Source organism: Rutilus rutilus, assembly GCF_951802725.1.
Source record: "Rutilus rutilus genome assembly, chromosome: 5".
Taxonomy (NCBI): domain Eukaryota; kingdom Metazoa; phylum Chordata; class Actinopteri; order Cypriniformes; family Leuciscidae; genus Rutilus; species Rutilus rutilus.
The window spans coordinates 50,427,538-50,450,910 of record NC_140213.1 but is presented as its reverse complement, the minus strand read 5'-3'; the positions used below and the strand labels follow the sequence as shown (position 1 = coordinate 50,450,910).

The window sequence follows — 23,373 nt, the reverse complement described above, 5'->3', positions numbered from 1 at the left end:
TCATGCGTTTGACACTCGCGTCACGGCTCTGTTTACTAGTTGAAGAATCACAGTTATTCTTTTGACAAACTTCCATTCAGCTCCGAGAACTTTAACTGGTCCTATTGATCCATATCATCTAGCAGGAGGTCAGAGGTCAAAGGTGCTTTGGATTGCACAGTCTCCATGCTATGTTTTAGCCAGTCGTGTGCTTGGATTGCTATGGAAACACCATTATTGGCATGAGCTTTTAGAGCTAAAACCCTAGTCTTGTTTTCTTATAAGTGGTTCCCAAGTGAGAACAAAAGACTTGACCAGAGATGTCTGCGCTCCACAATGAGCTCCAGGGTGTCTGATGTTCGGCTTTTGAAAATGCCCACCACACGGCAATCTTTAGAGGAGGATCCATCTCGAAACCATTTTGAGCAACATGTTTCACCTTAGTCCGAATGTGCCAAATCTTTTGTAATCACTCACATTTATTGATTTTATGATATGAAATGGCTGTTACCATGTTGAAAACGTAGCTGGGTCTCAACATTTTATTAAACAGAAGAAGATGGAGCATTTTTCATTTCATTAGATTTCAATGTAAGAATTCCATCCGAAACAGCACAAAACTGTCTAAAGGACTCGACGATGTTCATTCTGAATTATCATGTGACGCGAAGAAGTGCTGATCATACGATTTAAAAAAAGAAGACAGAAAATACAGTCAGTCAGTCGAAAGTAAGGTATGATAAAATGATCACGGAAACATGCTGAGATAGGCCACATCCCTGTAAAATACTGTATTTGAAGAATCTCCTGTCGATGTATGACGGTGTGAGATGAGACTGAAGCAACCCTTCTTTTATTGACCGTAAATAAGATTTCAAGGCGACTCTATAGATCCAGTGAAATGTTTTTGATGTATTTTCTCTCCTGTGTTGGATGATGCTGTTAGTATTTCTGATGAGCAACAGACATGGATTAGGAAACACAAAACAAGGTTTATGATCATATTATTAGTCATTATTTTATTAGTCTAATATACAGTTCAAATATGCGCTTCATAAAAGATGTATCTTTCTGTCTCTCACACACACACTCACACACACACAGAATAGTGCAACTGAGAATATTGCCTGTTATTTTCTCCTGCAGTGTCTAATTCAAGGACGGTGGGAAGAAGTTCTCAAGGTCAGAGAGAGTGTGTGTCCCAAACAGCCTAATCAGAGAGGAACCTCCGCACAGACGCACACAGGTACACACACACACACACACACACACACACACACTCACACACTCAGACCCTCCAGAGACATCGCAGTTTTTTTTGCCCACACTGCATCTATTGCAAACGAATGGCAATCAGGTGAGAGTTGTGCGGAACAGAGGGAAGACGGGCCCCAAGATCACACGGACATGAGTGTGTGTGTGTGTGTGTGTGTGTGTGTGTGTGTGTGTGTGTGTGTGTGTGTGTGTGTGTGAGTGTGTCGCTACAGCTGGACTCCTGCACGTCCGTCAGACAGCGCTCACGTCGGACGCCGCTGATCTTCAGGTCATCATTTATTCATGTTGAGCGCGGCTGAGCAGTCGCTGTTGCTCTGCTGAAACCCGTGGCTCAACATTCAACATCTTTACTCAAATTGTGCCTGATCTGCCCGTTTAATAATGCATTGCTTGGTTTTTTGTTATGTTAAAAAGCTGCTTTTTGCTCTGTTTGCAGGACTGTAATGCCGTGTGACACTCCCTCCCTACAGTCCCGCCTGCGGCCCGGAGACAGGAACGCCACGCTCTTGATTGACAAGGACAAAAAGAGGTGTGATCCCATTTATGTTTCTGAATTGTCAACGATGGGAGACGGGAATGACAGCTGGGACTGTAACTTTGAGTGTGAGAGGTAAGGACTTCAACGAGACGATCGTGATCACAATCCAGGAACACGATCAAGGCGAGAGAATCTTGTGCTGAGTGTTTTAATTATTTATCAGGACACTGTTCCGTTCTTACGAAGAGAGTGTTAAAGCACCAAAACTCTCGTTTCTGTACACACATTACCTTCTTCCCTTTAGCTTTCATACGCTCAGATATCATATTGACATGAACTTTTCCGCTCACGAGCCAATTTGTCAGAACTTCTGCTAGTCAAAACATCAGAAATAAACCAGATTATCAAAATCACAGCTTATATTTAAATATATAGTTAATATTAATTCTCATTATGAATCAGTGAATGGCTTTCAGTTTTATGTCAATAATGTTTGCAAATACCATAATACAAAAAAAAAAACTCTTTAACTTGGCATACACATAACGCATGATCAATTTCTATAATTCAAATCATGTAATATGATTGTTAGACTGCATAAATTAGGTCAGCCGGAACCGTGAACACATCCTATAAACACAGATGTACTCATTACATCATAAGAAAAATGGCATCTACCTTGTAGACTATATTAGTCTCTCTGTTTATTCCGAGGTTACCGCAGGCAGCCGGATCCGGGCCGGACCCAGATCAGATGGTGGATCTGCGCCTAGACACAACCACAACGGATCCCCTCACAGGGGAAGACTTGACAGAGCAGCCATCAAGTGTTAGACAGTATTTTAGGTTACTAAGTGCGGAGGTTTTTTGTCCAATAATTAGAAACTGTTTTTTTCAGAATTAAGTAGTAGGAAATTACTATTCATTCAGTTTTTATTTCAGCTATGCATTCCGTTAACTGAATTGGAAAGTTTCGTCGGGGCACGAAGAAATATAGAGCTGAGTATCATGTTGTAAGTGAAAACTAATGCCATGCTTCCTAATGATATCTCCCAAGGGTAGCATGTACAGAGTGAACAGCAATGGTCCTAGTACTGAGCCTTGTGGTACACCATACTGAACTATAATAAGAGTCAGTTTAAAAGTTTTTGGTACATATCCTAATGACAAAGATGAATTAATGATTTTAAGAAGAGGATCTATGACCTCTGGAAGCATCTCTTTTACCACTTGCTACCACACTGAATAGCTTTAGTGGCCTATGGGTATGTTTGCCTGAGCCAAAAGGCTCAAACATATCCAATTAGAATGCGCATTATGTGTTGCTTTAACAAATGAAAACACGTTGAAGGCTAATAGAGATGAGAAAAGAAACCCCCCCACCACCATCTGATCAAATAGTATGATGACTTAGCATCATCTGATAATCGTCATTGTCAAAACCCTCTATACTCCTATTTGTACATGTGGAGGTCATTTGAACAACGGATGAAAAATGGAGCATGACTCTAACGCATTCAGCTGAACCAAGCCCTAAACACACACGGGTAAAAACATCAGCCTTGGAATAAGTGCTGTTGCTAGTGATGGGACAGTTGATACCGGGGCTCAGATGCGCCGACACAGTTTTCAAAGTATTGTAATTTGTATTCAAAGTATTGCTGATTTTCCATAATCATGGCCTTCACTTCATCCATAGACCTGCCCTCCTGCTGCAACAGGACCATGGGCTACTAGACTACCCACTTATGGCGCTTTTCCACTACACAGTACCAGCTCGCCTCGGCTCGGCTCTATTCACTGCGTCATCATTGCACGCGCCAGACGCAGTATCCTGAATAAAAAACAGCAAAAACAAAAACAAAAACATCCAAAAACAGCATACACTCGATTTCCTCCATTGTCCTGTGTGTGTGGGTAGCGGGTGTGTGTCGCGCGTCTCGTGTAAAAGATTAAGTCACGGCAGTTTCCTGCGGCGTCGCTATGACGACCAGGTACTATTGTGGAGGTACTATCTGCAATGGAAAACGGAGCGAAAAGCGAGCCGAGCCGAGCTGAGTCGAGGCGAGTCGAGTCGAGTCGAGCTGGTACTGGTAATGGAAAAGCGCCATAAGTTGGCACTCCAGGGTCCAGCTTCATTTTCTATACCTATCTTAGGAGGTATAACATCAGGATCTAGATCAGCACTGGTCTCCACTAAAATAAACAACCATCTGCCAGTTACATCACTACAGCGACCACGTATTCTAGTGCAACCAAAAACTTTTACTGTGTTTAACATTTTTCCAATAGTGTCGTCACTGGTGTCCAAAGGAACATGGCTTAAAATAATGGCACGTGAGACATCAACACTCTCTTCTCTGCTCCGCTCGACAGTCTGTGACTTAAAGTAAAGGCAAGTAGCTAGTATTGTGGCAAAATAAGAACAAACAGTTTTCAGGTCAGCTGTCACCACTATATAGAAGAAAAGATAAAGAAAAACACGCTGGTAAAAAGGGAAAAAGAAGAGTAATAAAAATCCCAGTGGTACCTCCAAAAATGTAACTCTTTTCTTAACCCTAGGGGTTCATTTAAATGTTTCGTAAACGAGAAAAACTGTATGAAAATGGAAATAGTCGTAAATTATCTCTTTCCCTATACCAATTACACAATACTTAAAATAATTTTAAAAAAATTAACAATTCTTGTTTATAGTTTCCCAGAAATCCGTAACTTGAATTAATTAACTTGCCAAACTCAATGAAATATCAGAAAATGTTGAGAAAAAAAAAAAGAATAACAAAGATTTATTTTTACATTAATGTAATAACCCCCTTTAAAAGAAAAAACAATCAATGGGGGAAAAAACAAGGAACAACCTTTGTATGAAAACACAAACATTTATACCCAATGGTACGTAAATGAGTAATTTTCTTGAAAATAAAATATGTACATCGCCTTCTCAGTTTCAGAACGGTTCTTTGTCTCTCTTATTACACTAGCATTCTTAAACTTTTTCCATTCCTACTTTAGAACAATGTACTCAATCAGCATATGAAAAAAACCCTGTGATTCTCAACATACAAGTTCTTTCAGTTCAGTTTGCAAACTAGTTATGAGTCAGTCACACACTCAAATATACGCGAGTCAGTGACGCACTGCTTATTAGGCTGCATAGATTAGGTCAGTCGCAGAGGTGGAAAGAGTACTGAAAATTTGTACTCAAGTACAAGTACCATTACATTGCTGAAATAATACTCAATTACAAGTAAAAGTACTGGTGTCAAAAAAGTAATTAAGTAAAAGTACAAATTACTCTTCTCAAAAACTACTCAGAGTACTAGTTACTAATTACTTTTTAGCTGGCGATAGTTAATGCATTACCAATAAAAATATACAACCAAATCATAGATTTATGTAGAAAATAGCTACTTTTAACACATTCGAAGGACATTAATTAGTGGATACTGGAATTTCTAACTTCAATATGACACCTTGAAATATGTCAATATTCAGTAGGCCTAGCCTATAATTTTTAATACCATCGGGAAAACTACTACATACTAAATATTTTAATATCTACATTTTTGTCCATCCATTTTGTCAAGGCAATCATTATTTTCAAGCATTGAAAAGCACAACACTCATTGTAACAGTAATCTATTTGAATGGAAAAGTTTAATTCAAGTCTTCTGAAGAGACACGTCCACTTTATAAGGTGAGATTTTAATTTATGCTTTTGTTTACATATTTAAACATTGATCAATAACCATTACAATAATCTAATATTTACTCACTCAGTGTATTTGTCTTTACAATTGGGTAACGTGAACTGTTGCAATAGCTCACACACAGCACAAGGAAGCTTGATTTCAATTCAAACTGAATTTAATTTGCAAAAAGACTAGATTTTTCATAACTTTTGACAGCGTTTAATTCAAGAGCATGGAGAGATTGGAGCTGGACGTCATTTGAGTCTGCAGTGAGAACCACTTGGAGAGATTCGCGATTACACATGATATGACACACAGTCCGAGAGCGCACACTCAATATCCGAGTCCAGTTCATTCGTAGCCTACATTTGAGAGCTCGCGTCCAGTTTTCTGCGATTACATGAATGTGCCCTCGCGTTATAATATTGTTCGTGACATTTGCCATTAAAATATGCCATAGAAACTTGCAGGTATTAATAAAATTATGCGTAATAGGCCTACCTGCAATCCCGCGCTGAGGGGAGGCGGGTGTGTCAAACTCGCTGTCGTTGAGATGAGAGAATGAGAACGCGCAGCTGGTATCGTATTGGTGTATAGGCCAAAATGAGTATTGACAGATATTTCAGTATATGTATCAAAATATAGATATTTTGACAGTACTACTATAGTTTGTTGTTCCAAACTTTCAGTCCAGCCATTAATCACTCTGAGCTCCTCGCCTCCTTCATGATCAGCTCTTCAAAACCCGCTGCGACTGCGGCAGCTTTCATTCAGTCCAAATATCAGGGGTTTTATTGGTCCGTTTACGATCGAATATTTTTATTGGCTACCGAAATGCCATTCAAAGATTTGAATATCAATTCAAATTGTACTCAGTAACGAAATGTGATTTTACAAGTAGCGAAGTAGATTACTTAGCTTAATATGTACTTGAGTACAAGTAAAATTACAGATTTAAAAATATACTCAAAAAAGTACAAGTACCCAAAAAAACGACTTAATTACAGTAACGTGAGTAGTTGTAATTCGTTACTTCCACCTCTGGTCAGTCGCAGCCGGGATCACTTCCCATAACACCCAATGTACTCGTTACATCATAAGAAGAATGGCATCTACGCTAATGTTAGTCTTTCTGCTTATTCCAAGGTTTACTGTAGTCAGCCGGATCCGGGCCGTATCCAGATCAGATGGAGGACCTGCGCCTAGACACGACCACAACACATCCCTGAAGTATCAGCAGAGAGTGTGTCTACTAGACTCTCCCCTGTGAAGGCCTCATCGACACGACAGCATCAGCACTGATCCTCAACAAACTCGTCTCCATATCGGCGTGACTCCGATCTATAACCAGATGGAACTGGAAAATATTCTGATTGTTCCAAACCAATCTGAAGTCCAAACCAGACTTCTGACCTGTAATGCTGCCTGAATCATAATCATACACTGCTCGTTCATTGACCAGAGGAGAACTACTCCCGGATTTCCACCAACTGCGGAACGGCTGCGGATCGGCTCCGTGCTCCGCCATCCTTCAATACCCACCAGGCCCGGATTTGTTGCGGAACGGCTGCGGCCATGACTGACAGCTGAAGTCACGAGGACCCGAGGACGAATTCACGTATGATCGCGCGATATAAGTGCTGAATTGCTGCGGAGCTCTCCGGCATCCGGCAAAAATAGAAGCTCTGCGTATCTGCTCCGGAGGGCTGCGGATCGCCGGAGCTGGGACGGAGTCGGAACGCAGCCGTTCCGCAGTCAGTGAAAATACACACATTGACTTTAATGGAAACCTATTGACTCCGCAGCCATTCCGCAGTTGGTGGAAATCCGGGGTGAGCGACTGAGTCTGGTTTCTCCCAAGGTTTTTTTCTCCATTCTGTCACTGATAGGGTTTGGGTTAGGCCTTTTTTTCACCTTTGTTGCCATTGGCTTTTGGCTTGCTTAGTTGGGGACATTAAATTTAATATTCAACAATATTATTGATCTCCTGCATTGACACTATTATACAAGAACTGAACTGAGCTGAACGATGACATCACGGTTTTCTCCAGAGCGGCTATATATATATAAATTAACTAAATTAATAACTTTTTTTTAAAACAAAAATTAAACATCTCTGAACTTAATTAAGCTGGACTGTGACGCTATTTTCTTCTAGAAACAAACTTTGCATTATTTTCCTGTTACCTCTGTAAAGCTGCTTTGAAACACTCTGTATTGTAAAAAGCGCTATATAAATAAATGTGTCTTGACTTGACTATACACTCGTTCATTACCGTTGGGGCCCAGTTCGGTGTGCACATCAACAGCTGACAAATTAAATGTAATCCCGCACATTCAACAGTCTTGTAAATGAGATCACTTAAGTCCTATTAGGCTAATCTGCACTGCTATAAGGCTAATCTGCACTGCTATACGGCTAATCTGCACTTCTATTAGGCTAATCTGCACTGCTATAAGGGTAATCTGCACTTCTATTAGGCTAATCTGCACTGCTATAAGGCTAATCTGCACTGCTATAAGGCTAATCTGCACTGCTATTAGGCTAATCTGCACTTCTATTAGGCTAATCTGCACTGCTATAAGGCTAATCTGCACTGCTATAAGGCTAATCTGCACTGCTATAAGGCTAATCTGCACTGCTATAAGGCTAATCTGCACTGCTATAAGGCTAATCTGCACTTCTATTAGGCTAATCTGCACTGCTATAAGGCTAATCTGCACTGCTATAAGGCTAATCTGCACTGCTATTAGGCTAATCTGCACTGCTATAAGGCTAATCTGCACTTCTATTAGGCTAATCTGCACTGCTATAAGGCTAATCTGCACTGCTATAAGGCTAATCTGCACTGCTATAAGGCTAATCTGCACTTCTATTAGGCTAATCTGCACTTCTATTAGGCTAATCTGCACTGCTATTAGGCTAATCTGCACTGCTATTAGGCTAATCTGCACTGCTATAAGGCTAATCTGCACTGCTATAAGGCTAATGCTACCCAAGTATTTGAAGGTTGTGCACGCGAGCTCATTAGCTACTGATACAGCAAGAGCCAATCAGCTGTGCCCTATAGATAACAATGTGATTACGAACAGGTTGAGCTAAAGGACCTATGTTATCCTATAGCAACATTGTAAGGGTGGGAGTGTTGAGTGATAGTGTTCTAATCTGTGTTTCATTGCAGTTTCCCTGGTAGCTCACCTCCAATCAACCGGTTAATTGGTGTCACCTGACGGGAGCCATTTTAAATCTAGGCCACATGCTCTCGCTCTCTCGTCTTGCAGCCAGCACTGCAGAGGCAGTGTTTTGGTTTCTACAGTCCCCTTTTTCTTTTTATACTTAATAAACTTTCTTTTGATTGGCAGATTTCAGTTTTTGTGTCCTTTGTGTTGGATCCCTAGAGCCAGGGTTGTAACAATATATACATATATATATACATGCATATATACACAACAACATTTCCAGAAAAGTTGGGACATTTTGTAAAATGCAATAAAATCAAGAATCTGTGATTTGTTCATTCTCCTGAACATTTATTTAACTGAAAAATGTACAAAGAAAAAATGTAAGGTTTTCACTGACCGACTTAATTGTATTTTGTAAATATAAAACCAATTATTTTGATGGCTGTAACTCGGCTGAACTGAGGCTTTGTAAGCAAGGTTTGGGTTAATCAGCCGAGAGTTCAGGGTAAGATGACCTCGCTTTCAGGAACACCTCTGAAATCAAAAACAAAAACATTTTATTGCAGCTTTATTCAATCTTTTTTTTTATCAACACTTGAATGAGTAAGTTTTATACAAAAGCAACATTTTGAAAGACTTAGTCCTGATAGGATTCAGAGCGATGATTAAAACACAGATGGAGGAGATGGAGTCCGTCTACACCTCAAAGCTTCTTCGCCCGGGCTCGACATCTCACTCAGTAACGTAGACAGTTTTGATTTATATGCTGTTTGATGATCGCATTATTTCACATGTGCATCAGCAATGCTTCTGTCTTCTAGATTCTGCATATTTTCAGAAGATGCGTAATAGTAACAGTACAATGGCGAAAGGCTTCTTTATGAATCATAATAACCCACCAAATTATTGCTATGCGTTTCCCACCATGGAGGATTTTCACCTGCTTTTGGCTGATGAACTTCATCTATGACATTCCTGTGCTTAAGTTTGTGTAATGGCCCAACAGGACACTGATCTACGGGATTCTACTCCTCATATGCAGAGCAGGTTAGCAGGCCATGAGAATGATGACGATGATGAAGATGATGATGATGGTGTTGCAGTGAGGATGAAGAGGATGATGATGATGAAGATGATGAGGATGATGGTGTTACAGTGAGGATGAAGAGGATGATGATGATGGTGTTACAGTGAGGATGAAGAGGATGAGGATGAAGATGATGATGATGATGATGATGGTGTTACAGTGAGGATGAAGAGGATGATGATGATGAAGATGATGATGATGATGGTGTTACAGTGAGGATGAAGAGGATGATGATGATGATGGTGTTACAGTGAGGATGAAGAGGATGAGGATGAAGATGATGATGATGATGATGGTGTTACAGTGAGGATGAAGAGGATGAGGATGATGAAGATGATGAGGATGATGGTGTTACAGTGAGGATGAAGAGGATGATGATGATGGTGTTACAGTGAGGATGAAGAGGATGAGGATGAAGATGATGATGATGATGATGGTGTTACAGTGAGGATGAAGAGGATGATGATGATGAAGATGATGAGGATGATGGTGTTACAGTGAGGATGAAGAGGATGATGATGATGATGAGGATGATGGTGTTACAGTGAGGATGAAGAGGATGATGATGATGATGATGGTGTTACAGTGAGGATGATGAAGATGATGATGATGATGGTGTTACAGTGAGGATGAAGAGGATGATGATGATGATGGTGTTACAGTGGGGATGAAGAGGATGAGGATGATGAAGATGATGAGGATGATGGTGTTACAGTGAGGATGAAGAGGATGATGATGATGATGGTGTTACAGTGAGGATGATGAAGATGATGATGATGATGAAGAGGATGATGATGGTGTTACAGTGAGGATGAAGAGAATGATGATGATGATGATGGTGTTACAGTGGGGATGAAGAGGATGATGAAGATGATGATGATGGTGTTACAGTGAGGATGAAGAGGATGATGATGATGATAATGGTGTTACAGTGAGGATGATGAAGATGATGATGATGAAGAGGATGATGATGATGGTGTTACAGTGGGGATGAAGAGGATGATGATGATGATGGTGTTACAGTGGGGATGATGATGATGAAGATGATGAGGATGATGGTGTTACAGTGAGGATGAAGAGGATGATGATGATGGTGTTACAGTGAGGATGAAGAGGATGAGGATGAAGATGATGATGATGATGATGATGGTGTTACAGTGAGGATGAAGAGGATGATGATGATGAAGATGATGATGATGATGGTGTTACAGTGAGGATGAAGAGGATGATGATGATGATGATGAGGATGATGGTGTTACAGTGAGGATGAAGAGGATGATGATGATGATGATGGTGTTACAGTGAGGATGATGAAGATGATGATGATGAAGAGGATGATGATGATGGTATTACAGTGAGGATGAAGAGGATGATGATGATGATGGTGTTACAGTGGGGATGAAGAGGATGAGGATGATGAAGATGATGAGGATGATGGTGTTACAGTGAGGATGAAGAGGATGATGATGATGATGATGATGATGGTGTTACAGTGAGGATGATGAAGATGATGATGATGATGAAGAGGATGATGATGGTGTTACAGTGAGGATGAAGAGGATGATGATGATGATGATGGTGTTACAGTGGGGATGAAGAGGATGATGAAGATGATGAGGATGATGGTGTTACAGTGAGGATGAAGAGGATGATGATGATGATAATGGTGTTACAGTGAGGATGATGAAGATGATGATGATGAAGAGGATGATGATGATGGTGTTACAGTGAGGATGAAGAGGATGATGATGATGATGATGGTGTTACAGTGGGGATGAAGAGGATGAGGATGATGAAGATGATGAGGACGATGGTGTTACAGTGAGGATGAAGAGGATGATGATGATGATGATGATGGTGTTACAGTGGGAATGAAGAGGATGAGGATGATGAAGATGATGAGGATGATGGTGTTACAGTGAGGATGAAGAGGATGATGATGATGATGTTACAGTGAGGATGATGAAGATGATGGTGTCACAGTGAGGATGATGAAGATGATGATGATGGCCAGAGCCTGTACTCTAACACACGAGCACCCGCTGTGGGAAATAAGCGCCTGTCGTGTGCCGAGTCGAGTGTGAAGAGAGATCGTGGAGAGACGTTTCAGGGCTTCATGGCAACTGGTATTTACTGGTCGTCTGCCTCATTTCCCACAATCCAGTCTGGCTGCGTTACAAGCGCTGAGGGCTGATCTGCTCGTGTCGAGGCTGCAGGCCGGCTGTGGCAAAACAATCTGAGGAAAAAAACATGACAAACATTTAGATCATTTATTGTGTGGTGTGGTTCCCTGCGGTGACTCCGACGCTGGGCTTTCATAAGCAAACCCTAACTTCACATGAAGCGCAAACACACTCGCAGAGGAACCATGACTGCCCGCTTTTATAGTCTTTGAGAATATGACACATTTCCTTTTATATAAGAAACATGGAAACCACTTGTCTTTAATAGGCAGGTCTGGCATGACGGGCAGCTGAAATCCTTTTTGACAAGATGATAAATAAAAGAGAAATGTACTTATTTTGACAAGCACTGAAAAGACTTTTACAATAAATGTATGAATAAACAATTAATGCAAAATACATATGTGCTCCTTTGGATTCATATAATAATATGTCAAATTAGATTAATTTGTCTCAATTTATTTTTATTTTGCTTTTGTTCCAGTCACAGTGATTGATTATTGTGTTTTCATCACCATCTAGTGGAGAACTGAAGAACCACAGTTCCAGTTGCAGAAGGACCGCCTTTACAAACTGTTCTACAAACTAATCCTGTAAAGCAAGTCTTCCCAAAAACACAGATCAGCTCCGGCACGTCTCATCAGCTGCAGGACAGAAGATTCAGGAGAAAAGAGCTACATAAATAAAAAAGAGCACACAATGTTTTAGTCTCTGCATTTGAATCATCCCAAACCTCCTCGGCCTCCGCACCAGAAGAGCCCGTTATAACCAGAGATGCTGTTGTATTTCTGATGTACTTTAAGAGCTTGTGTCTCGTTCAGTGTGAACAGAGTTCGCATCCACAGCAGACACGCTACAAACGAGATGTGAAATAACTGAAATAAACTCTTCATTTAAAACGTTTTTTCATTACACCATGAAAGTCAAAGTATGGCCACAAGTAGCTTAAGAGAGAGAGTAGTAAAGGTCCTTCCTCACTGAGTCAGACATTCTCGGCCAAAATTTTCGTGCCTTAAAAAATAAATACCTCACGTTGTGTCAATCATGTTCACACACTGCCTCTGAAACCTTTCCGCATCCGTAGCAAGCATTCTGAGCGGTGTTTTGACAATTCAGAGCCACCGAATGATGAATACGAAAAAACGCACACGAACATTTCGGACTCAGTGTGTAAAGACCTCAGATTAAAGGGATAGTTCACTTTGAAATTAAATGTTGGTATGTTTTAGCTTACCTCAAGGGCATCCAAGATGTAGGTGTCTTTTTTTCCGCAGTAGTTTCAATTTTGATATTTTTAGGTCAAACCGTTCTTGTCTGTCAGTCATATAATGCAGGTCTATGGTCACGGTCTCAAAGAGCATGCACAGAGTCCAAATTAAAACAATTCCCCGTCGTCCAAATTAAACAATTCCCCATCGTAAGTACACATTGATGGCCTAAGACACGAAACGAGCGGTTTGTGTGAGAAAACGAACAGTATTTATATCGTTTTTACCTCTTATACACAGCCACGTCCAAGTGATCGCGCGCACGCATCCTGGTGTGTGACGTGTACGCAGACTGGTGCATAGATATATACACTAGATGTCACCTTAAAGACATTCGTTCCAATGAACTGCCGTAGACAAGGCGTCATCTAGTGTATATATCGATGCACCAGTCTGCGTACACGTCAGATCAGATCACTTGGACGTGGCTGTGTATAAGAGGTAAAAACGATATAAATACTGTTCGTTTTCTCACACAAACTGCTCGTTTCGTGTCTTAGGCCATCAATGTGTACTTACGATGGGGAATTGTTTTAATTTGGACTCTGTGCATGCTCTTTGAGACCGTGACCATAGACCTGCATTATATGACTGACAGACAAGAACGGTTTGACCTAAAAATATCAAAATTGAAACTACTGCGGAAAAAAAGACACCTACATCTTGGATGCCCTTGAGGTAAGCTAAAACATACCAAAATTTAATTTCAAAGTGAACTATCCCTTTAAGAGTGAAAACTGAGGAAACACTTCCATCCTATAAAGGTCTTAAGCTGCCTTTCCACTGCACACACTCCTAACCCTAGCAGCAGTCGCACACAACTGTGCTAATCAACATAAATATTGATCTACTAATTATTAAATAATTATTTCTGCCATAATTATTAATAACCGCCATTTTGCAGAAATAGTGTTTACAAAATAACGTTTTAAGTGTTAACATTTTGGTCATTCTAGCTTCGCACTCATAGTTTTGATTAGAATACATCACATCCGGTCGACCGGTCGCAGAAGTTTGTAGTGTCCGAAACCATAGTGGACGTTATCGAGTGCACTCATTCAATCCCATAATGCACTGTGAGGGTCGTGCCAAAGGAAGTCCCGCGTCTGACCAGTAGATGGAGCCACAGCTCAATCATCATTCATTTCCAAACCACTGGTCCAATGTGGCTAATATCATACAAGTTAATATTCCTGTTTAATTATTACATTTTTAATTAAGGTTTTTACATGCTAGTTTCCATGAGAGAGTTCAAGATAAATCTTTTAATTACTACTGGTGTTGCCAGTTTACTAAATTTCAAATGATTAAACAGCAAGAACAGAAGCGCTTCCAGCACTCACTCACTCTCATTCACTCCTTCAAGGGGACTATATTAGTGGAGTACTGTAGGGAATAGTGAACGAGGCTGTAGGGGACGATATCAGACACAACCTCAGATGTGAGCAGGAGGTGTTGATGAAGAAGAAGAAGAAGAAGAAGCAGCACATGTTTGTGTGAGAGTTCTGCCCCCTACAGGCGAACCTTTAGCACTGATATTCCCACTATAACCCTCACAGATGCAGAGACACAGACACACGGGTTTATTTATTACTGTGCTACTCATTAATGTTACTGGAAAACAAAACAAATACAGTTGAAAATCCTCAAATGAAGCAATAATTCACTGTAAAGATGCATGTTACACTGCTGATGCACAGTTAACTAACACTTTATTTTGACTGAACATTCAATATTTTTACACATTTAAGCTCCAACTTTCAGACATTGATGAACCCTAACATGGGATTAGAGTAAAGCTGTTTTCTGTCATTTCTTGATGGTGGTTCAAACAAAAGGGTCAACAGAAGTGAGCATGCCAGATACTCACCCCGTTCCTACATCCAAACTAACAGGTAATGAGCACCGTGTGACGTAACAGACTGAAAGTGAAAATTTCAAAATAAAAGACATCAAACCATACCTGGCTCTCGCTGTCTATCCGTCTCGTGTCACTCAGCTTTTGCCTCCATATAGCCAACCTTTTATCATTTGGTCCAAATGTGGCCGTCCTGCTGAAAAGCAGAATATATTCATTTAAAGTCCAGGAATCAGCCTTTACTACAGTTTCGGAAATGGAGGCCAGAGATGTTCTTCATAAAACAGGGTGGAGAATGAAAACTGCCAAATTACAAGGAAAAAAATATAGCACAGCAGTTTCAAGTTCAAAGTTTCAAAACTGCAACAACATAAAAACATACACTGTAAAACAAATTCACTTCTTTCAACTTGAAAATGTAAGTTCTGTTGCTGCTTTAAATTAAGTGTCATCAAATTGGCTGTAAAAGTCATTTCAACTTTAATTATATTAAAACTGACTTATATTAAGTTGAATCTCGTATTACTTATAAAACTAAGTTGAAATTAATTTTGTAAAAACATACTGTGTGTTGCCATAAATTAAGGATCATTTTTTACAGTAAATGAAAAAACACAATAAAATGGCTCTTCCTTTTCTGTCAAGGCTATAAACATAATATGAATTTATGTTCAGAATTTTTTAAACATTGAGAAAGTGTTTGTGCTTACCTTTACATAACCTCTATTAGTCTAAGCAGAGATAAACTCATGATCACGAGTCGCTTCGGTTGAAGAATTCATCGCTAGCCTTGGTTTCTCACAATCAGGATTTACAGTTTAGGCTTTTTAAAGTATCAACTGACTGATATTTGCTTCAGCATTTTCAAACTCAACTCCACAAACACACAAATCACTATTACAAGTTTTACAACTGGATTGTGGACGGGACTAACAGAAACTGACGAATCATGTTTAATGTTTCATTTTGAGTAGCGTATGATATGCACCTATAGGGAAACTAGGAAATCGCCTGCAAATGACCATGGAAACTTGCATTTAATCAGTCGTTCAACTTAATAAAGAAAGAAGTCAAGTCACCTTTATTTAGGCTATATAGCGCTTTATGCAATAGATTGTTTCAAAGCAGCTTTACAGTGATAACCGGAAAATAATGCATTTTTTCTCAGTTCTCCTCTGGCCAACGAACAGACAGTGTATGATTATGATTATGATCAGAGGTCAGAGGTCAGATCGGGATCAGTAGCATTGAAATATTCCTCCATGTCCTCCTGCTTGTATTGATCAGGCTCTGGAGCCGAAGCTGGTCAGGGTCTGTGTGGAGGACCGGTCCGGTTCTAGTGATGATTTGAGTTTAATTCTGAGTATTTACTAAGTTACTTTGCAGATTATTGGCTCATTACAGCCTGTGGAACAGCTTTAGTGTGTTTGAATGACACCGATGAGCAGAAAAAGCAGGAGTTACTGAGATGTTCTGTATTGTTCTCAATCTGACCTTTAATGATTCACCACACATTCACACATCACCCTCTCTTTATCTCTCTTCATGTGACACAGATTCATAACTTTTGTAAAAACTCCACAAATTATTCATCTTTTTTTTTCTTCTTTTTTTTCGTTCTTAGATGTAAATGTCCCGTTTGAAATCTATGAGCTACAGTGTTGTTGGGATAAATATTGTTAATAGAATGACATTCTGTAAAGGAAAATGTATTGCTGTTCTGGTTCACCTTGTTTTTCTTTACCCTTTTAAAAAGTAAACTTAAGCTGAATTAAAACACGTGTTATGTCTGAAATAAAATTAGTTCGCGTGTATTAAACTGAATAAAATCCCATATAAGTACGAAATATAACATTCCCTGAACATTACACGACGAGGAGGAAGAAGACGAGGGAAGAGGTGTTTCTCCAGGCCTTTCTCCTCTTTCATTATTTATTTCCTTATTAACTGCGATCAAAACATTGATGGTCGATCATCCGCCGCTGAGCTCGAGACCCGTGGATTATCGTGCAGTTTTTCGCTTCGGTGAGTGTGTGTGTCGCGATGGCTCGCCCACGGCCCCGGGAATATAAAGCTGGAGATCTGGTTTTCGCCAAGATGAAGGGATACCCGCACTGGCCGGCGAGGGTGAGTACGAGCTGCAGCCGAGCAGAGAGACGCGGAGGCCGGTTACTGGAGCTGGGAGAGACCGCTAAACACTCACACACACCCGGGGAGCGGAGAGACGCGGAGGCCGGTTACCGGAGCTCAGAGGGGCCGCTAAACACTCACACACACCCGGTTACTGGAGCTCAGAGAGACCGCTAAACACTCACACACACCCGGTTACCGGAGCTCAGAGGGGCCGCTGAACACACACACACACACACCCGGAGCTCCAGCGGTGTTATCGGAGGGGAAATAAGGGCAAAAACCGCGGGAAAGAGATCGAAATGCGTCAGTAAAAGTCTCTGACACGCGGATCATGAGTGTGAAAGTGTTTTTGTCTGTAGTGTGAAATGATCCGCTTGTTCTCGTCGTTTGGGGCTCTGCGTTATTTCAGGCGTTTATGAAGTGTTTGAATCACGGGAAGGGTCTGGTTCTGGGTTATTCTGGAGTGTGTGTTGTTGTTGTTGTTGTTGTTGTTGTTATTGGGGAAGCAGCTGTTCCTCATCTGGGCCAACAAGAGCCCGTTCGGCCCGCGGTTCATTCAAAACACCGGATTGGCGTTCAGCGAAGAACCGTTCCGGTCGTTCCCGTTAGTGTGAACTGTTAGATGATCTTGGCCCAAAATAGCGTTTTGATTTCATTTTAAACCCAACCCATCATATTCTCAGATCAAGTGGTGTTATAGTTCTGGACGCTGTGAGATCAGGATGATTTCTTTTCGAATCTAACAGCAGCAAAAGAGCAGAAGTGGAAAACATGCGTGTAAAGTCTAAAATATTAAATTAGGTTAAAATGCATCTGTTCAACTGGGAAAAAGCTGATCTGTAAACATGAGGTCAGACATGGTTGGATGAATAAAATCGCACACATTCAAAATAATGTTCCCAAACAATGTGTGAGAGTTAGTGCTGAACTGTGTGTGTGTGTGTGTGTGTGTGTGTTCGTTCTAGATTGATGAGCTGCCAGAGGGAGCCGTGAAGCCGCCAGCTAATAAATACCCCATCTTCTTCTTCGGTACCCATGAGACGTAAGCCTTGTGTGTGTGTGTGTGTGTGTGTGTGTGTGTGTGTGTGTGTGTGTGTGTGTGTGTGTGTGTGTACCTACTTAACTATATTTTGGTACCCAGAAGTGACCCTAACCTGACAAAATCTCCAAAAACCTCAGTTTAGGGACGTCCTCCCTAAACGGAGAAACTCCTTAAAAATGCAGAAGGCTTTCTGTGATGGGTAGGTTTAGGGGTCGGGTTAGTGTGTGTGTGTGAGATTCAGTGATGCGTGTCTCTGTGTTAGTGATGGACGACTGTATCTGTGACAGTATCTGTGTCTCCTAGTGCGTTCCTGGGCCCTAAAGATCTGCTGCCCTACAAGGAATATAAGGACAAGTTTGGCAAGTCAAACAAGAGAAAAGGATTTAATGAAGGCCTGTGGGAAATTGAAAACAATCCTGGTGTCAAATTCACTGGTTACCAGGTGAGTTACGGCATTTGATGAGCATAGGTGTGTGTGAGGGTCACGCGACCTGATCTGTCACAGTATTTCATGAGCTGTGGTGTGTGTCGGTCACGTGACCTGATCTGTCACACACACACACACACACACAGGTGATGCAGCAGCAGAGCTCCTCGGAGACGGAGGGGGAAGGAGGGAACGCAGTCGACAGCGAGGAAGAGGAAGAAGAAGAGGAGGGAAAGATGAAGAGTGACAAGGTCGGATCCAAGCGGAAAAAAAGTGCATCCTCAAAGGTACCTGAGCGTTTCTGTGAGTGTCTGTCATTTTATCTCTATATAGATTTCAGAATCCATGTTGTTTGAAAGCAGGTTTACAGAAAATCATGTGAACAGCTGAAGGACAAACTCCATTAGGTGTTTAGAGAGAGAGAGATTCTTATAGTTACAAAATCTGCATAATTCATGTCATGTGTTCATTGGGTTTTCTTGGAGCTGAATGGATCCTGATGATGCTGAAGGTCAGTGCAGCTCCAGGTCAGCAGGGGGCAGAGTGTGTAAAAGATGAACACATCACACTGTGCTGGTGCGGCCCAATTTGCAGACTTATGCACTATTTTAAGCTGTTTTGCAGTATACATAGTGCAAATAGAAAAAGTGCACTAAAAAATTGTGCGCTTCATGCTCTCAACTATCAGACGGATAATAGTGTAAGTGCATAAGTGTGCAGTACATCATTTGGGACGCAGCTTATGTGTGAGATCAGAGATGTTTTCACCCACACCTGATGAAGTGCATGTGGATCTCCTGACGGGTGATGAAGAGTTCATCGAAGGATTCGAGTCTGAAGGCTTGCCGCCTCTAGCTGAGCCCTTGCTTAGCAACAGCTGTTGCCTAGCAACCGAGTCCTGCACGTTCATATACTGTACGTAGTGAAGGTTACTGAGCTGCTTGAACAAGTTTAGTGTAGCAGTGAGAGAGAGAAACAAACAGGCTGCAAATGAGAGTGTGCTCTGGGTGTTTCGTCAAGCCTGTTTTCAGTCTAAAACTCTCCTACAGTCCTCCAAGCTGTCCAGGAAGGGTTCGGGAGATGAAGATCTGGAGAAAGATGGGAAAGATGAGCAGAAGAGCGGATCAGAGGCTGGTGACCATGACAACAACATCCAGAACTCTTCAGACAAGACATGCAGTCAAGGGGTAAGAACACGTGAAGCAGCTGATCCCACCCTCACAGTATTAATGCACAGTAACAGGAACAGGTGTAACATTGTTTATAGGTGTAACAGTGTCTACAGGTGTAACATTGTTTATAGGTGTAACAGTGTAACATTGTTTATAGGTGTAACATTGTTTATAGGCGTAACAGGTGTAACATTGTCTACAGGTGTAACAGTGTCTACAGGTGTAACATTGTTTATAGGTGTAACATTGTTTATAGGCATAACAGGTGTAACATTGTTTATAGGTGTAACAGTGTCTACAGGTGTAACATTGTTTATAGGTGTAACAGTGTCTACAGGTGTAACATTGTTTATAGGTGTAACAGTGTAACATTGTTTATAGGTGTAACGTTGTTTATAGGCGTAACAGGTGTAACATTGTTTATAGGTGTAACAGTGTCTACAGGTGTAACATTGTTTATAGGTGTAACAGTGTCTACAGGTGTAACATTGTTTATAGGTGTAACAGTGTAACATTGTTTATAGGTGTAACGTTGTTTATAGGCGTAACAGGTGTAACATTGTTTATAGGTGTAACAGTGTCTACAGGTGTTACATTGTTTATAGGTGTAACAGTGTCTACAGGTGTAACATTGTTTATAGGTGTAACAGTGTCTACAGGTGTAACATTGTTTATAGGTGTAACATTGTTTATAGGTGTAACAGTGTAACATTGTTTATAGGCGTAACAGGTGTAACATTGTTTATAGGTGTAACAGTGTCTACAGGTGTAACATTGTTTATAGGTGTAACAGTGTAACATTGTTTATAGGTGTAACATTGTTTATAGGCGTAACAGGTGTAACATTGTTTATAGGTGTAACAGGGTCTACAGGTGTTAATAGTGTAACATTGTTTACAGGTAAAACAGTGTCTACATGTGTAACAGTCTCTACAGGTGTAACAGTGTCACACAATAAGAGGAACACACTGCTGGTTTTCCACCGGCCCAAGAGATCCACTCATCTTCCATGTCATGTTTTGCGTGCCGTCTGGTGTTTTGAACAGTTTTGTACACAGCAGACAGCATGCACACCTATATATACAGTATATATATATATATATATACACACATACATACATACATGCATACAGTGCATACATACATATGCCCTGCACGGCTCGGTTTACAGACCTCTATTGCTAAAACTGTTTAAAACGTTAATAGAGGACAGAGATTGAGAGTCGCTCCTGTCTGATGTCTGAATGTACAGTCGACTCTCTGCATTAAAGTTTAATGAACTCATGAAGGGAATGTGACGTCAAGGTTTGTCAGCCTGATTCCCTGGGGGAATATTCCTCAATCCAGCAGTTTTGTGAGAGTGAAAGTAGTGACTCCAGAGTTTGTCTGACTGCTGTTTTTGTCTCTTCTGGCAGAATCTCCGGGAGGATCGTTAGACGATCATCGGACGACGGCTCGTGACGCTGATATGTCATACTGTAAATGCATCTTATTACACTGATCGCTTGCAAACTCCTACACATTATTATCTGGCTCAGTCAAACACACACACATACAGTCAAATAAAAACACAACATCCAGGATTTACACACAAACGTCATTCCATTCTGCTGATTTGATTTTAGAGGTTTAGCTTCAGCTCATTCAGATCTCATTCATGTGTCATGCTAGATGTTTCTTTCTTAACAATGGAACAAACAGACGTTTGTCTGTCAAACAACTCAACCGTCTTTCACGCTTTTACGTAATCTGAGAGAAAAGAGTGGAAAGCGTAGAATATGAAGAATCGTGCACAAGCAGAGTTGCGCGCTGTAACTCGATATTATCTCTGTACATTTGATTTGGGTGTAGATTCTAGGATCTCTGTACTATTATCCCGATGCTTATCCGTTCCTGTGTCGTGGGTTGGTTGTTTTCTAGCCTTTCTAGTGGCATGCTGTAGTTTCACATGTTGAAGATGTTCTTCTGTCTGTCCGTTCCTGATCACAGACGCCCCTCTTCCACACAGTCCATTTTTATTTCTTATCTTTGTTTATATAAAGAATATATTCTATTTATTTTTGATGATAGTAAATGACACATCTGTGGTAAATTCACCAATGTGGTTTTCCTTCCTGTCGTTTAATTTTTATTGCTCTCATACATGTTGCATTTTCAAGGTTTGTAGCCACATGTAAACTGTTTTTCCTGTTTATTGACAAGAATTTTACAGAATAAACTCATTGGAATGCAAGTGGTGTTCTGTCGTGTCTTTATGTCTTAGTGTTCGATTCTAACATGCCTTTTTTAGGGTTTGTTGTGTTCTTCTCTCGTCAGTGGGATGTTGGGACTGAATCAAGGCAGATCCTGTAATGTCTCCATCAGATCAAAGTTGCACTCGTTTCTAATGTTTTACATTTACATTGATGCATTTGGCAGACGCTTTTATCCAAAGCGACTTACACTGCATTTCAAGGTACACATTTTTACATTCTTATCAGTTCTTGCTTTCCCTGGGGTTCGAACCCATGATCTTGGCGTTGCAAGTGCTGTGCTCTACTGTTCAAGTGCTCTACTGTTGGCATTAGTGGAATTGCATTAGCATAGTTTAAATCATACTTATCTGACCGTTATCAGTTTGTAGCAGTAAATGAAGAGATGTCTCATCGATCACAAGTTCAGTATGGCGTACCACAAGGCTCAGTACTAGGACCGCTGCTGTTCACTCTGTACATGCTACCCTTGGGAGATATCATTAGGAAGCATGGCATTAGTTTTCACTGTTATGCTGATGATACTCCGCTCTATATTTCTTCACGCCCTGACGAAACGTACAAATTCACAAAATTAACGAAATGCATAGCTGATATAAAAAATTGGATGACTACTACTTAATTCTGAAAAAACAGAGATTCTAATTATTGGACAAAAAACTTCCTCACGTAATCTAGAATACTGTCTAACACTTGATGGCTGCTCTGTCAAGTCCTCGTCGTCAGTTAGGAACCTGGGTGTGCTCTTTGATACCAATCTTTCATTTGAAAGTCACGTGTCTAGTATCTGTAAAACCGCATTTTTCCATCTTAAAATATATATCTAAATTACGTCATATGCTCTCATTGACAAATGCAGAACAATTAGTTAATGCGTTCATGACGTCAAGGCTAGATTATTGTAATGCTATTATGGGTTAGGGTTAGGGTTAGTACTCATTTGTACTATATCTGTTTTTTATTTGTTGAACATCAATAAAAATGTTACCCTTAGATGGGTTTGGAAGTTTTTTGTATGTCCTAATTCGGGGAACAGGCACAGTCTCTATATGATGATATCTAGGTGAAAGAGGCTCTATGTGATGGGATTTATCTACCTTGGTGACGTGAGACAGCTAGCAGATGGTCGGTTTAGCCAGTCTGTCTGCTTCCTGACCTGAGCCCCAATTCATGTGCCATATTACTAGAGAGAAGAGCAGCACCATCCCAGGAGGGATGAATACCATCTATTTTCAACAGATCAGGTCTGCCCCAAAAACGTTTCCAATTGCCTATGAATTCTATATTATTTTGCGGACACCACTTAGACAGCCAGCCATTGAGTGAGGACAATCTACTAAGTAT

At 40.7% G+C, this 23,373-nt stretch overlaps 1 protein-coding gene and 1 long non-coding RNA gene across 2 annotated transcripts; both read left to right on the top strand.

Annotated features, from left to right (window-relative positions):
- Nucleotides 1–1,262: 1,262 nt before the first annotated feature.
- On the top strand, nucleotides 1,263–7,669 carry LOC311290875. Its single transcript, XR_014627466.1, has 3 exons — nucleotides 1,263–1,522; nucleotides 1,691–1,864; nucleotides 6,571–7,669. It is a non-coding gene; the product is annotated as an uncharacterized lncRNA (long non-coding RNA).
- Nucleotides 7,670–16,623: 8,954 nt separating this feature from the next.
- Nucleotides 16,624–22,010, top strand: hdgfl3 (HDGF like 3). The gene is made up of 6 exons (XM_084408973.1): nucleotides 16,624–17,130; nucleotides 18,102–18,178; nucleotides 18,482–18,620; nucleotides 18,752–18,892; nucleotides 19,655–19,792; nucleotides 21,193–22,010. The coding sequence occupies exons 1-6, from the start codon at nucleotides 17,047–17,049 to the stop codon at nucleotides 21,211–21,213; spliced, it is 600 nt and encodes a 199-aa protein (XP_084265099.1). The 5' UTR covers nucleotides 16,624–17,046; the 3' UTR covers nucleotides 21,214–22,010.
- The last annotated feature ends 1,363 nt before the right edge of the window (nucleotides 22,011–23,373 follow it).

Bases quoted from the DNA above. Each gene is read 5' to 3' on its own strand.
- hdgfl3 (XM_084408973.1), top strand. From the start codon at position 17,047: ATGGCTCGCCCACGGCCCCGGGAATATAAAGCTGGAGATCTGGTTTTC. The intron at 17,131-18,101 runs GTGAGTACGAGC...TGTTCGTTCTAG, and splicing joins ACCCGCACTGGCCGGCGAGG to ATTGATGAGCTGCCAGAGGG. The intron at 19,793-21,192 runs GTAAGAACACGT...CTCTTCTGGCAG, and splicing joins ACAAGACATGCAGTCAAGGG to AATCTCCGGGAGGATCGTTA.